Genomic DNA, 15,649 nt, shown 5'->3' on the forward strand with positions numbered 1-15,649 from the left:
CCTCAGAGGTATGGGTTGTATCCGCAAGGATGCTGGATTGTCTCGACCTCCTGCTCCTAGACAGGGCCAATCAAGAGCTTTGGCTCGCAGCAGGAGGGAGGAGCAATCCCCTGAGACTCCAGTTCTTCGCCCTGTCTCGCTTCAGCAGGGCTGTTTTCTAATTGCTCCTCTGTTATCTAATTTCCCGCTGTCTGTACTTCACCTTTCTGCCTCGGCATAGCGAAAGGGGTTTGCAGGGAGAGGAAAAGGGAAGTTTGTGGTTCTTCTGCTGCAGCTCCTTGTGTGCCTTTATATTGGCGATGGAGTCTCAGCACAGCAAGAGAGAGGCGTCTCCCTCTCTTTCTGAGGATTCTGTGGCGCACTCTGTGTGCCAGGCCGAGTGGGTCGCGGCTTCCGCTCCCACACCCGGTTCTCGGACCCACAAGGCTGCCAAGAAGGCAAAAAAACATGAAAAGGATTCGCTTAAGGCCAGATCAGCAGGCGATCAGACCGAGCCCCAGTCACCCACCCGCGGAGATCGTCTCCAGGAAGGTGGGGGCAATTCTCCTTCAGAGGCTGCCGCTCCTGTACTGCAGTGCGAGACGGAGGTCGCGGGGTAGTCGGTAGGTGAGCCAACAGGGTTTTGGAGGGAGTGTCGGGACTGGGGGATTCCTACTCAGCGCCTCCCGCCAAGCGCTTGTGCACCACTATCGCGGCTGCCGATGCCGCCCTGTCCTGGGCAAAGCTGCCGAAGAGGAGGACGACGACATTCCTCATTTTGCAGCGACGCTGAGGCGCGTGGTGGCTGAGGAGTTCAGCAAATTGCCATGGCCACCCATTCCCATTGCTGTCCCGTTCCTGGTTCCAGCTCAGCTGCTTGCGGTGTTGCCATCATTTCTCGCCCCGCCACTTCCCGCCCAAATCCCGGGGGTGGCCATTTTGGCGGCTCTGGGTGCACCACACGCTGTTTCTCAGACCAGTCTGGCCAAGCACATTCTGGATGGAGGGCCCCCTGCCCAACCTCCTTGCCACCCGATCGCCTCTCCACCTGTTGCGCTCTCTCAGCACCCCCCTAGTCAGGAGTTCCCTGAGCCCTCGGATCTCTCCGACTCAGACAGAGAGGAAGGGGAACTCTCTGGGGATGAGGAGGAACCGACCTCCTCTCAACAGACAAACTATTGCCTGTTTTCTCAGGCGGATTATCCAGTTCTCCTGCATAAGGTCAGGAAAACCCTTCGCTTGGTGGTGGGGGTTCCACCTGCTTCCGAAGGATCAGAAGGGGACCCAACAGTGCTTCCCTCCTTAAGATCCCAAGAGGTCAGTGTTCCCTGTCCTCAGCTGTTCTTGGACGTGTTTCAGGCTGAATGGGATAAGCCCACTGAGGGCAAATGACCTTCAACAGTGGTGAGGCACATGTACAATTCTAGCAGCACTCTTATGAGTAAGCTTAAGGTGCCACTGGTGGATGCGGAGGTGGGCACTCTTGTCACGGGCTGTACTCCCTAAGGAAAGGGAGGATGCCTTAAAAAAAAGTGGAAGATAGAAAGCTCTGCGCAGGTCTCATGAGGCGACCGCGCTGTCCATTCAGTTGCTAATTCCGTCTTTGCTAGGGCTGCAGTTTTGTGGGTTAAAGAGCTCACTCCCGTGGTCCCGCCTGAGCTTACCAACCTTCAGCAGGGTCTTAAAAAATTAGGGAAGACGGTCAAGTTCATGGCGGATTCATCCTTGGACGCCGCCCAGATGTCTGCCAAGGCCTGGAGGGCAGGAGATGTGGCCGTGAGGTCTGGCTGCAGGAAATTTCTTTCCTCAAGTTGGGGGAAGCCAGGATGGAAGGAAACCTGAATCCTGTACCATGGTTTTGGTGAGTTCAAGGCAAAGGAAGCCAGAGCTTTTGGCTTTGGGGAGAGTTTAAACTAGGGAACAGTATGTTAGTCAGCTGTGGCGTTAGAAACTTATCTATCTTTTGTGTGCATTGTGCATCCTGGATATTGTTCTAAGTTTGTCTATCAATAATGCAACTAGGGCGCTGCAATAGCCTTGGTAAACTCTCAAAGGTGCTTTTTGTATTTTCTTACATTTATGTTCTTTGCAACTGGGTAACCATAATGTTTAAAGAGTATCTCTCCAATATCATCTGAGGGTGCTTTTTGAAGTATTCTTGCAACTACTGAGTGTTTCTTTTACCTGTAGCTAAAAGCTGAGAGTATGCTTCAGCATACTGAAGCAGTCTGTAGTATTTTGAATCAAGTTTTTCTCCGTTTATTCTTTGCATTTTACCTGCTCTGAGTGTATTTTTAACTACGGAAAAGGGGTTTTACTCTCAATTTAAATTGCTCAGCAACTCTACCAAGTGTTGTCATCTTGTGTAGGCTTGCATGTGGAGGTTTTTGTGTACTTTTCTAATAGTAAAGAGAAGGAGAGTTCCCTGGAATTCTGCCCACACCAGGGGGGATTAAATTCTGTTAAAAATGGGCATGGTGGCAGCGATTGAGCTACTAAAGGAACAGTTTAAGTTTAAAGGAAGAGCCTTTGTGGGTGAAGGCAAGAGAGAGGATGATTCAGCATTTTTTTCCCTTCACATGAGCTTGCTTTGAGACAAAGGCTGGATTAAATCTGTTACAGTGTTCAGGGTTTTTAATCACTGTAATTGTTTAATTGTTTTAAAATGTTTTAAAATTGTTAATTGTTGTGTTGGTTTTTAATTTGTTTTAGCTCTTTACTGTTTTAGTGGTTTGTTTTAATTGGAAACAGCCCTGAGCCATTTTGGAAGGGCGGTATACAAATCAAATCAAATCAATCAATAAAATAGCAAATGTGGTTCAAGTGTAAATAATACATATTGGGGCAAAAAACCCCAACTTCACATATATGCTGATGGGATCTGAGCTGTTGGCGACTGACCAGGAGAGAGAGATTCGGGCTGTGGTGCAACTCAGTGTGCAGCAGCTGTGAAAAAGGCTAATTCCATGCTAGGAATCATTAGGAAGGGGATTGAAAATAAAAAAATGCTAATATTATAATGCCCTTATACAAATCAACGGTGTGGCCACATCTGGAGTACTGTGTACAGCTTTGGTCACTGTATCTTAAAGAAGATATTGTCAAACTTGAAAAGGTGCAGAAGAGGGCAAACAATATTATTATTATTACTACTACTACTACTACTACATTTATATCCCGCTCTTCCTCCAAGGAGCCCAGAGTGGTGTACTACATACTTGAGTTTCTCTTTCACAACAACCCTGTGAAGTAGGTTAGGCTGAGAGAGAAGTGACTGGCCTAGAGTCACCCAGCTAGTTTCATGGCTGAATGGGATTTGAACTTAGGTCTCCCCAGTCCTAGTCCAGCACTCTAACCACTACACCATGCTGAGGGGCTTGGAGCACTTTCCTTATGAGGCTAGGCTACAGCATCTGGGGCTCTTTACTTTGGAAAACAGGCAACTAAGTGGAGATATGATTGAGGTGTATAATATTATGCATGACATGAAGAGAGTGGACAGAGAGAAACTTCTCCCTCTTTCACAATAGAATCAGGGGTCATCCCATGAAGCTGAAGGTTGGGAAATTTAGGACTGACAAGAGGAAGTACTTTGCTGGGTGACTCTGGGCCAGTCACTTCTCTCTCAGCCTAACCTACTTCACATGGTTGTTGTGAAAGAGAAACTCAAGTATGTAGTACACTGCTCTGGGCTCCTTGGAGGAAGAGCAGGATATAAATGTAAAATAATAATAATTGTGCTGTCCACTCTCTTCATGTCATGCATAATATTATACACCTCAATCATGGAATTCTTTGCCATGGGATGTGGTGATAGCCACCAGTTTAGATGGCTTTGAAAGGGGCTTAGTCAAATCCATGGAGACAGATCTATCAATGGCTACTAGTCTGGTGGCTATGGGCCACCTCCGGCCTCAGAGGCACGATTCCTCTCAATACCAGTTGCAGGGGAGCAATGGCAGGAGAGAGGGCATGCACATACCTCTTGCCTGTGGGCTCCCCAGAGGCATCTGGTGGGCCACTGTGAAACAGGATGCTGGACTAGATGGGCCTTGGGCCTGATCCGGCAGGGCTGTTCTTATCCCCTTAACCTTTTTTGTTCATTGCAGTGATACTGAGATCACTATACATTTGGAGGTCAAAGCAGCAGATGGTCTTGGGAAATCAAATGTTCTCATGCTGGTTTCTAAATGTTGCTATTTTAATGGCAGACTTGTCTCCATTTTATTTTCTTTGCCCTCTGCCACAATAAAATTTTTGGTTTTTTAAAAAGTGCACCAGCTTTTTTTGTTGTTCTTACATGGTAGTCATCTGGAAGGAAGTTTCAGCATGAAAGAAGCAAAAACATGTGATCTTCTTTTTAGACTGTGTTTAAAAACCTGTTACTTGTATTGAAGTGGCTTCACTTTGCCCTCAGTTGTAGAGCTCTTTTCTCAGAGATGGGGAAAGCAGGATAGCTCTTGCCGCCACTGCAGCAAGCAACATGGCAACAAAGAGACCAGGGGAAGGACCAGGGCTGCTGAGAGCTGGTTTGGGGCCCCGGTGAAAATGTGGGGGCGGGGGGGGGGGGCGTCAGCAAGGGCTGGCGGTTTGTGAAGGTTGTGCAACAAAATATTAGGTTAAGAGTCCCATCATTTTTGTCCAGGCCATTTTCATTTGTGTTGTTTGAAATATTCGGTGCAGCAGAACTCTAAAGCAAAGTCTGATTTTTGTTAAATGTGGAATAAACAATGATGGGTGCCAGTTAAGTTTGTCAGTCTCAAGTTATTTCAGAGACAATTGTGGGTTCTTTTTTTGTGGAGGGGTACCAACACATTTGTCCACGTGTGTGTGTGTGTGTTGTTGAATAGTCTTAATTGGCTGGCAGTGTTGTCTGGTTTGGCATTTAGCTATTTTGGGAAGGACTGGGTAAAGGAGAGAGAAAAGCAGCACAAAAAGACAGTTTGGTTTTGTATATAATAGTCTGACTCTTAGATTTCAAAGTTAAGCAGAAAGGCAGAGGTCCAATCATATAGTCCCCAAACAGCTTTCCAGGATCTCTTTCAGGGGCATAGCTAGGGGAGGGGGGCCCGTGTTCATCCCTCTCTCTGACGGCCCCCCAGAGTGAGGGAGATAGTGAAGAAAATAGGGAGGGATGGCACTGGAGGGCCCTCAGTTGCTGGGAGCCCATGTTCTTTGAACCCTTGCGCTCAATTATAGCTACGCCCCTGAATAGGATCTCCCAGCAGGATTTTGTCTGTGCTCATTTTAACCAGAGGATATGCTTTTCCCATTGTTCTGTCTGTACCAAACAAACTTAGTCACTACTTCAGAATGTTGGCATGAGGGGACAAACTTTCTTCCTAGGTGGGGACCTCTCATTAGTCCAGATGTTTGCTTTTTCAGCCTATTGGGTTTTAAATAAAGGGCCAGTGTTAGAAGTAGTGGTTTCAATTGGCTGATGTGGCTGTAAAACCTGAAATCACCCCCCCCTCCTCTGTATCCTCATCCCTTGAACTCAAATAATGCTGTTTAAAGCTTCCTGCTCCTTTCTGCTTAAGCTTGCTCTCCCCATGTGCTGAATGACTGGTATAATAGAGCCAGCAAATATAAACAAGATACTCGTGCCTATGCATAGGAAAGGGGGAAGTAAGATGGGGCCATCCTTCCTGTAGTTCTGCCAGAAAGGAGTCCTATAAGCACATCTTGTTACACTTCCTTTTTGCTTTTCACCTGCCTGTGTGTTCTAGCTCTACGATTCTACCTTTTAAAAGTCCTAAACGGTTTGGGACTAAGAGATTTAAAGGACTGCCTTCTCTTGCAGAAATTCTTCCGGGGAGAACATTACTTTCTTCCACGTGCCTCCTCTCTCAGATGTGCTGGGTCACCATGTGAGAGAGGGCCGCTTTGGTAGTTGCCCCTGCCCTCTGGACGTCCCTCTCCTGAGAGGTCCTCCTGGTCCCGTCTTGGAATGCTTCAGTGGCTTGTAAAAAAAAAAAAAAAATCCATTTTACAAGCTGGCATTCCCTGAGTTTGTTTGATGCTTTCTTTCAACATTTCCCCTGCTTGAGTTATCCCCCAAAACTCTTTTGTTATAGTTCAGTTTTTTAGAAAGAAAAGGAGAGATCAAAATTTTAAACAAATATATAGACTTAGACCAGCCTTGGAGTTCTCATTCATGATCTGCTGCTATTATTTCAATCCTTTATGAATACCTGCACTTAAGCATGTCTACTTCCCAGAAGAGACAGCTCTATGAAAGAGTGACATTTACAAAGTTCCCTAAAGCTGTGCTAAGAGCTGTCTGAAAGCGGGATTTTGCTACTCATCAGCCAAAAGCAAACATCTGTTGCCTTTTAACTTGCGTTGAGAGCCTAACTGGGTATATTTGCTGTTTGTGCATTAAAGAAGCATGCTTGTGACAGCTGTGTCTGTCCAAATATTCAAGATCTAGCAATCTGTGTGAGGGTGATCTTGTAGACAGAGTAAAACTAAACCTTACTTATACATGAGTCAAGTCAAGCATAATGACACAAATGAAATCACTGAGCCAAAAATATCAGGTGACAAGACAATTCCATGCTGTGGTTACCTAGCTAGAATCTGAGGGTAAGGTCAATATCCAGGCTGCTTCTGTGAGGGCTGAGGCCTGTTGAGTCAAATTTGGACTGCTTATTTGACAATCAACCTCATTACGAAAAGAGTTTTTCTTCTTATGAGTTTTATGTTCTTATTAGCTTGGATTGCTTTAAAAGGGGCTTAGACAAATTGGAGGACAAGTCTATTAGCCCTCAGATACTAGTTTGAGGGATACAGGCCACCTCCAGCCTCAGAAGCAGGGGTGTATCTAGGGTGGGGCAGGCAGGGCACGTGCCCTGGGCGCCACTTGAAGGGGGGTGCCATTTCTTAAAATTAAAAAAAATGGCCACCAAAAAAAAATGGCCACCATGCATGCTCAAATGGCTTCTAAGAGGCCCTAGGCCATGCCAGGCCTCGCAGAGGCCATTTGAGCATGTGTAGTGGCCATTTTGTTTTCTGAGGCCATTAAAAAAAATTAAATGGCCACTGCATGTGCTCAAATGGTCCCTGTGAGGCCCTAGGCCTTGCCAGGCCTCACAGAGGCCATTTGAGCATGCATTGCAGCTTCCAAAATGGCCACCAAGCCAATCTTTGCAGGCCCGAACAGGCCCGAACATCAGCCCGGGACGGGCTGTGGCGGTGAATTAAAAGGCCAGCGGGGGAGGGGGAATGGTGAGTTTGTCTTTGAATCAGTGTGAAATCCTTAGTATAAGGCCCACTGGGAGTTTCTTGCTCTCTTTCTCTCATTTTAACTGTCTTTCTGAAATACTAGAATATATTCCAAGTGGTGACACAGTTTACTCTGCATATCCTTTAATTATTTTCAGAGTATCTGGGAAAAGTCAAATTCTCCATTTGTTTTTAAAACTTATGTAATAGTGATGCTACAATGCAGAGGAGAGAATTAGACAGGCACTTCAGTTTAGTTTTCCAAGTATACTTCCACATAGTATTTGGGTATTTCATGAGCCCCAACATACTGAAATTTGTAGTTTCCCAGCATTTTTTGTCTGGCTATGTCTACTGCTAAATAGTTTTTGAAATATTAAAAGAATAACGAGCTTGACTTGTATTTTTGAGCTGATATTATGGTAAAGTTATCTGAAAGATGGGTGTCAGATGTTTGGACAGGGGGCGCAATTTCAGTGCTTGCCCTAGGTGCTATGTTCCCTAGATACGCCTCTGCTCAGAAGGAAGATTCCCCTAAAAACCAGTTGCAGGGGAGCAATGGCAGGAGAGAAGGCATGTCCTCAGCTCTTGCCTGTGGGCTTTTCAGGGGCATCTGGTGGGCCACTGTGGGAAACAGGATGCTGGACTAGATGGGCCTTGGGCCTGATCCAGCTGAGCTGTTCTTATGTTCTTAACCTTGCAGAGCAAGTTTCAAATCTAGATGAGATGCTCTTGTCACCTACAACTTCAATAATAAAAAAAGCACTTTATTTACATGAATTACAAAAAGCACAAACTTGTTCACAAAAATCTACTTTAAACTCATTTTAACAATATGTAGCACAATAACACTTTAGTTCAAATAATTCATTCTCTTTTCCCAGCCATTTTGTATAGCAACACTCTTTCTCACTACCCCCACCCCCTCCACTTTCCCATATTCTATAAATATGTGGTTATTATTTTAAGATAGATTATACATTTGGTCATAAAGCCTTCCCTACAGCTTATGTTTTGCTCCTGAGCTGCCAAATTTGTGAGCAACAGTGCCTGAATGGTTATTGTAGTTCATAGGAAGATAGGAAGCTGCCATATACTGAATCAGACCATTGGTCTATCTAGCTCAGCATTGTCTTCACAGACGCAGCGGCTTCTCCAAGGTTGCAGGCAAGAGTCTCTCTCAGCCCTATCTTGGAGATGCCAGGGAAGGAACTTAGAACCTTCTGCTCTTCCCAGAGTGGCTCCATCCCCTGAAGGGAATATCTTGCAGTGCTCACACATCAAGTCTCCCATTCAAATGCAACCAGGGCAGACCCTGCTTAGCAAGGGGACAAGTCATGCTTGCTACCACAAGACCAGCTCTCCTCCAGATATGAAGAGTGATATGTGGGTAGTTTTAAGAGTTCCAGGCCAGTCTGGATGAGACGCCAACCACAACAGGTGATCTGAACTGGGGTTGTGCTGAGACCACATTTGCCCTGACATCACTGAAGAATGTCGAGACATGTTGCCAGCGCATTCCTTAATCATGCAAGGGAGGTATTAATCTGAATTACCCCTCTGCATGCACTCCGAAACCCTGTTTAAATATTCCCACCTTGTCAGGGCATTTTCTAGTGAAATCAGGACAGGCACACACTCAGCACAACCCCATCCTGATTGAGTGCTGCAGTTGCCATCTTGTCCGAACCAACCTTATATCTAGCAGGAATATGTTTGGAGCATTTACTCATTATCTTTTGAGTCTAACCAATATGCACTAATACAGAAAGATGATATCCCAAACTGCACTGGCCACTCCCACCTCCCCTGGACTTGAGGGAACAGAATGTTTCTATTCTGACAAGTTTCTCTCCTTTGGGGTTGTTTGGAGCAGTAGTCTGCCCCAGGACCCACCTCTTAACTCTTTTAAAACTATGTATGTGTCTGGTAGTACCGTTGGTGTGACCTAGTTTAGGTGAGGTTGTGGCCCATTTGTAGGCCCCAGTTCACCAGCTGAAGACCAGTGGACTAGGTAGGGAAATGCTAGATGGACAAATGCTCTGGAGCTTTCAATTGTAGGTATAACACTGTGGTTTGTTGATAGAATTTTTGGTATTTAATCATGCACCATTTGTTCAAGCCAACAGAGAAATAGGATATCAGCTTCATCCTTTTGGTTGCAATTCTGGAGCACCTTCATATGAGGAAATGCTAACACACTGGGGGACCTTTTAGTTTAGAGAAAAGGTGGCTTAGGCAGGGAGAAGCATACATACATAATAGAAGTTTATAACATTATAGTCTGGAAAGAAAAAGTGGACTGAGAGAAGTTTTTCTCCTTTCTATAACACTAGAACCCAGGGTCATCTAGTGAAACTAACTGGCAGAAGATTCAGGAAGCACTTCTTTACATGGTGCCTGATATAAATTTATCGAATTCATTGCTGCAAGATGTGGTGATAGCCGCTAATCTGAGAGATTTTAAAAGGGGAATAGATAAATTGATAGTCTATCAATGGTTAGTAGACATGATAGCTATATGCTACTTCTAGGCGTGGAGGTCATATGCCTCCTCTGAATAAATTGCTGGGAAGCAAGAGTGGGAGAGGCCTTACTATCCTGTTTCTGGAATTAGAGGCATCTGTTTTGACACTGTGGGAAACAGGATGCTGGATTAGATGGACCTTTGGTCTGATACATCCTCCTCCTCCTGGGTTTAGGTGGACTGTGTGTTTCATAAGGGCCATCAACAGCCATTTTTCCTTCCATCTAGTTTTAGGTGTGCTTACTTTTGTTCTGGAGGGTAATACTCCGTGAAAGAGCCAGTCAAACACGATGTATAGAGGACTTCATTAAGGTAATCACACTTTTTACTGGCCCACCTTATGCCTCTCTTAACAGGAGTCAAAAATGTAAGAGCTAATGAAGCTTTTTCTTGCATGGTGTGTGTGTGTGGGAGGGGGGATCCTAAATTTTTGCTTATCAGTTTTCTATTAAAGGCCAGGAAAAAAGTAGCGATCTTGCACTTCATGGCACAAGAACAGCACTGAACAGCTATACTGAATGTTGTTCTAAAGTAATATTAATAAGTAAAGGCTTCAGCTTCTATCTTACGGATGCACTTTAATCAATGCAGTTTTGATGCATTTGATGATATAATGAGAAGATGCAAAAATGAATTGGAGACAACAGTAAGGGGAATGCAGACAGAAGAGAAGGTATTCATGTTGGGTAGCAATTATGAGGTTGGGAAATTAGTACAGGCTGATATCATAGGATATGCTATAACTGCACAGCATCTTCTATAGCTGCTGTCAGCTTGGATTTGATGTGGTTTAGTTCACCGCAGTTAGTTTGATTTGCAGATAATCAGTCTGCTTTTGAAACGAGAATTGAATTTTGCTCTGTGGCTGGGTTACACAAGGGTAGGAAAATCGTAAGCTGCCTTATACCAAGTAAGACCATTGGTCCGTCTAGCTCAGTATTATCTATACAAACTGGCAGCGGCTTCAAGGTTGCAGGCAGGAGTCTCTCTCAGCCCTGTCTTGGAGATGCCAGGGAGGTAATTCAGAACCTTCTGCATGCAGATGTTCTTCCCATAGTGGCCCCATCCCCTGAGGGAAATATCTTACAGTGCTCACACATGTTCCCATTCAAATGCAAACCAGGATGGGCCCTGCTTAGCAAAGGCTTGCTACCACAAGACCAGCTCTCCTCCCACACAGCACTGTCCCTAGTGATGGCTGACTATACTTTTCTGGTGCTCATTGTTGTCTGAGTTTTGAACTCTTTTTAAAAATAATAATAATCTTGGGCTACCATTTTGTAACCATGTATTTTTCTTGTGGCACTAAATTTGCAGAGTTGTGAATTTCATTAAAAAGGGAAAGCAGCACACCCAGAACATTAATTCTGCCTGCTTCTGCAAGTGTTTAATAATATCAACTCTATGGTGCAGAATTTGTGTTTAAAATTCTAAAAGAAAATAGAATTCTGCCATTCTCTCCTATTGAGTTAGAAAGGAGTGAAAATGAATGGCAGCCCTGATACCTCTTTGTTGGGTGGGGAAAGATGTGCTGATCTTCAGCCCACTACAATCTACAGTGTCATGACATATGGCACCTACAGCAGTCAAATATGTTGTCAGTATGGATGACACAGGTGAGGCAGATGCATGTTATACTGTAGCTGCCTCCAATATCACTAACTTGTGATATAAATCTAGTACAGACATGCTCATACTGCATGGGGGAAAGAAAGAAAAAAGCTGCGTGGACACAACATTCTTTTATGGTATTCATTAAGTCTTGCCTAAAAAACAAAATAACCTCTACTGTAATTCATCATAATACATTGCCGGATTCAAACACGAAACATGATTACACAGGAGATACTGCAATTGGCAAACACCTTTTAGACATCCAAGTCCTTGTTTTCAGCGTCTCTGTAAGTTTGAATACCGCAGCTGCCTTCTATTGATAGTTCCCAGCAGGCAGTTCAGGCAGGTAAGGTACTTTGAGAAGTGGGAACTTATAGCTCAGCCTTTGGGGCAGTTTGCAACATTAATAATTTCACAACCATGAATTGGAACCCCCCCAAAACAATATGCTGTTCTTTGTGTTGTGTTGCTCTTCCTGGGATTGTGAGGTAGCTCCATCTCCCCTCCCACAAAGCTGTAGGGAGAATTGTTCGTTCATAGGCAAGTGTTGAACCTTCTGCCAGTACACAGAATATATTGTCTACTAAGCTTCATGCTTTCTATTTTGTTTTAGATGCCATATACTGTAAAATAATTCTATATGGTTTTGTTATAAACTGAATTGTTTCACAGAAGTAAAATTGTGCTTCTGACATCTTGTTTTAGTTTCTCTTACAATAAATAAGGCCTTGACGTATTCTACAACTCCCTCTTCGTGCTTTTGCATTTTTCCTGAACAAATTTGATAACAAAGTGGTGCCATAAAAGCGATCACGGTGTCCCTGTTTCTGTGAGAGAATTGCACTGGAGATTTCATTTTCCTCAGCTGCCAGGAAATGAGTCTTTAAACCATTCACAAAGAGAAAGTTCCTCCCAAGTGATTGTCGAGCGTCAAGAATTAAACTGAGGTGTATAACAAAAACAGCACAAGATTTGAAGCAGCTTGATTAAAAATAGCTTCTTTTGCAAACTGTATTCTCCAGGATCCCTGCAAAAGAAGTTGGACATCAAGCCCCAAGGTTTCTAACAGAGCAAGAACACTGGGAAGTTGGGCAGGGGCTCCTGACCCAACAAGGGATCTACCCCCCCCCATGGGGGTCAGTGCTACCATGCTGGCTTTCAATAAGTGCAAGGCCGGGCCAGGGCAGCCAAGTGGTGTTGTCCCCAACCTTGCAAAATAAAAATGATATCCAGACTTGCTTGTAATGGTGCAGGGAACCTCATGGTCTTCTCACCAACTAGGTCTCCACCTTGACAGGGCTATGGGGCCCTCTTAGGCCAAGTTAACGGACCCATAAAAGCTAGAGCTAGTCTTAAGGGGACCCCACCCCCATTTCTTCTTTCATTATAGTATTTTCCTGAGGTTGCATATATGTTGCTTCACACTTACTGAATATAGTGGAGATTATAGTATTTTATTGCAGTTTTGCTGGATACATAGAAGTCGGTGCCCATTTTTTTATTTGGTGGGATCAGACAAATTACCCCTTGTTTTCTTCATAGTTGGGATATGCTTATTTAAAGTAGTGACACACATCCTATTGATCAACGCTTAATGTTTCCCTTGCAGTGGTCTTCTGGGGCCTGCTAGACTGGAGTATTTGTCTCAGGCCAGCTAGTTGGGAATAAGTAGAAGCTCTTCCTGTTGCTGGTTTAGAAATATTTCGATAAATGAAATGAACCAAAGGAAATGGATTTAATACCTCATTGGCAACATAGTGTAATTGACTTATGGACTGTTTTACAGCTTGCTCTAGTTGCTTATTCCAGATGACTTGTTACCATAGCTAGCAACTGACAAAGTGAGTTTACACTGAAATGTTCAGCACCATATACAGTATATTTTTAGGCCTGGAAGTTTCCATTGATGTCCTCCAGCGCAATTTTTCAAGCAAGGGTCTTACCTGTGGAGATTTCCTATACATTCTCACTGTTCCAAACATTCTGGAGGCCTTTTCCATGGAACAGGGCACCATAAACAAGCTTAATCTTTAGGATACTGGGGCTTTGACTGAGCCATCTTCTAGTACTGTATGATTGGTATCAAATAGGATATTCCAAAGAGAGACACTCCCACACCCCTCACAATAAGGAAGTACTTGGTGGTGGTGGCTGGAAGAAAACATTTTAGCTTTTGTATGTCTCAAACACATTGAACTAGAGGAAGACCTCATGAATAGTAGTAGCAATTAGGCTGTAACAGGATCGCAGTCACTTGGGGCACAGAGATAGTATGGAGTAGCCATGCTTCTCACAGGCTAGTTACATGGGTGGTCAACAGAGCTCCTATGCACATGCATTTAAGCAGCAGTCTTCAGAAGATAGCCTTACCTCCATGGTAGAGTGTTGTGGAAGAATCATAGCAAGGCAGGGCAGGCTTTTCTATGAAGTGTGCAGATTGACATAATGGTCTTCTGGCTACTCGGGTACATTAGAAGAATAAACAGCAGTCCTAGTGGAGCAAATGAGAATAAGCTACACACAAATAAGAGCTCCAGAGTCTTTGGAGAAGTGGGTGCACATCCCTGCTGGATCTTCACCTGGCCCAAACTGATCACTGAGGTTCCTCCATCACTTTTCCTTTTCTTACTGGGAGAAGGATACTCTGTCCATTGAGGAACTGGCACACAAACACACAAATCTTCCCCTTGGTTTCAAGGTGAAGAAACGGCACTTTTTCTGGTGAAGTTTAGAAATAGCACGCAGGGAGCTATAGTAAAATGCAACGTGAGAAAGAAAGCAGTCAGCAACTCTTGTGAATCTTCAGTATAAAAGGCAAGCAAAAGACACACTTAACAGGATGAAGGGCATTCTTCTCCATTTTCCTTAATTCTATCCAGATCACATAGTGAAGTTCTGTCCACTGTTCTTCTTGGGGTGCTCAGTCCTAGTACTTGCATGATCCTGGAAGCACACATACATCTGATTAGCCAAACAACTTGCTCTTTTTTGTTTTGTTTCTGTCAATAGTCCCCTACAGAGTTAATGAACTCTAAGTAACCAGCTTCTTCTGTATGCTTTGTTGTTTAAGCAAGTCTCCCCATTACTTTTACTTTCTTTCCCCACCTGCTTTATTTAGCAGAGCAGTATATAACTCCTTATTCTGTGATGGCGGGGGCAGGCATGGTTAACTCCTCAAATTTTCTTCTCAGACCTTATTACCGAAACACATTCATTCCTCTTAAGAAGCTTCTCTCCGTGACTGCCTTTGCAGAGAAACAGATTAAATCTAAAACGCAGATCATACAAGATCACATCTATTTAAACTCTGTAATCTTTATACATGTCTGTGTGTCCTATCAGGTTTGTTTTTGTTTTTAATATATAAGGAGGTTTTACTCCATGTCTTCAGTCTATAGCACCTTGGATTCCTTGGTATTCTTGCAAAGCTTGCATCATTGATCCTCCCCTTCTACCTTCTGTTAGTAGAAGTATTGTATTGGGGGTAGAGGAAAGCTTGGGAGGGGGTGGGCAGCAGCGGAATAGTACAATAGCTTCACCATTGCTTTCTCCCTACTTGTTGCCCTTCAATGGCCCAGTACTTAGAGAGAAAGATGAATATATATATTCTTTATAGAATACTGTCATGTCACCCAGGTTATGAGATCAGGAATCCCTCTTCTTCGATCCTACCTTGATCCAGTAAAGGAAACGTCACCTGATAGATAACAATCCTGACTGTCCCAAGTTTTCCTGCATCTCTGAGCTGGTGCTGGATTTTGGGGATGGTAAAGGTTTGTCTCAGTTCTCTTGTGCCTATTTCCTTTCCTTGAAAAAAGCTTGTCTGCTGAGTGGGCTTGGGACATCGTTGGTTTTTTTTGTTTTTTTTAAAGGAAAGAAAAGGCCCAGTGGAAAAGAAAAAGGCATATGTTCATAGGGAGTAAACAGAAAGGCAGCATACACTCTGACAGAAAACACAGGGTGTTCACAAAGATGATGTCGTAGAGTCCACCACTTCACGGCCATTACATACTGTTGGGACATATTGAGAAGATGATCCTGTGGAACACAGTAGAGGAGGGGATAGAGTTTTAATGCACAGTATCATTTGGGCATCCCGTATGCCCCAGACATTACCATCTGCAAACCACTAGCATCATGCATCCTACCTGAGTTGACACTTATCACAACTGGTCTGCTGTCGGCATATTTTCAGAATTGCCCATATTCTAGGACTGGGGTTCTTAATCTGGGGCCCATGAACCTCCTGAGGATCCAAGGGGTAGGTCCAGGTGGTTTGTGGAAGATCTTTGCTGCACTTAA

The 15,649-nt window shown here is 44.1% G+C and overlaps 1 protein-coding gene across 5 annotated transcripts in view; it reads right to left on the bottom strand.

Moving 5' to 3' along the window:
• Positions 1-7,957: 7,957 nt before the first annotated feature.
• GRM2 (glutamate metabotropic receptor 2) overlaps positions 7,958-15,649 on the bottom strand; it is a 136,076-nt gene continuing 128,384 nt past the window's right edge. For all 5 annotated transcript variants that reach the window (XM_053296243.1, XM_053296244.1, XM_053296245.1 and 2 more), the window contains one exon: positions 7,958-15,385. In XM_053296243.1, coding sequence (XP_053152218.1) covers positions 15,312-15,385 — 74 coding nt within the window. In that variant the 3' untranslated portion in view covers positions 7,958-15,311. The remainder of the gene's footprint in view (positions 15,386-15,649) is intronic.

This window comes from Hemicordylus capensis, chromosome 2, assembly GCF_027244095.1.
Source record: "Hemicordylus capensis ecotype Gifberg chromosome 2, rHemCap1.1.pri, whole genome shotgun sequence".
NCBI lineage: Eukaryota > Metazoa > Chordata > Lepidosauria > Squamata > Cordylidae > Hemicordylus > Hemicordylus capensis.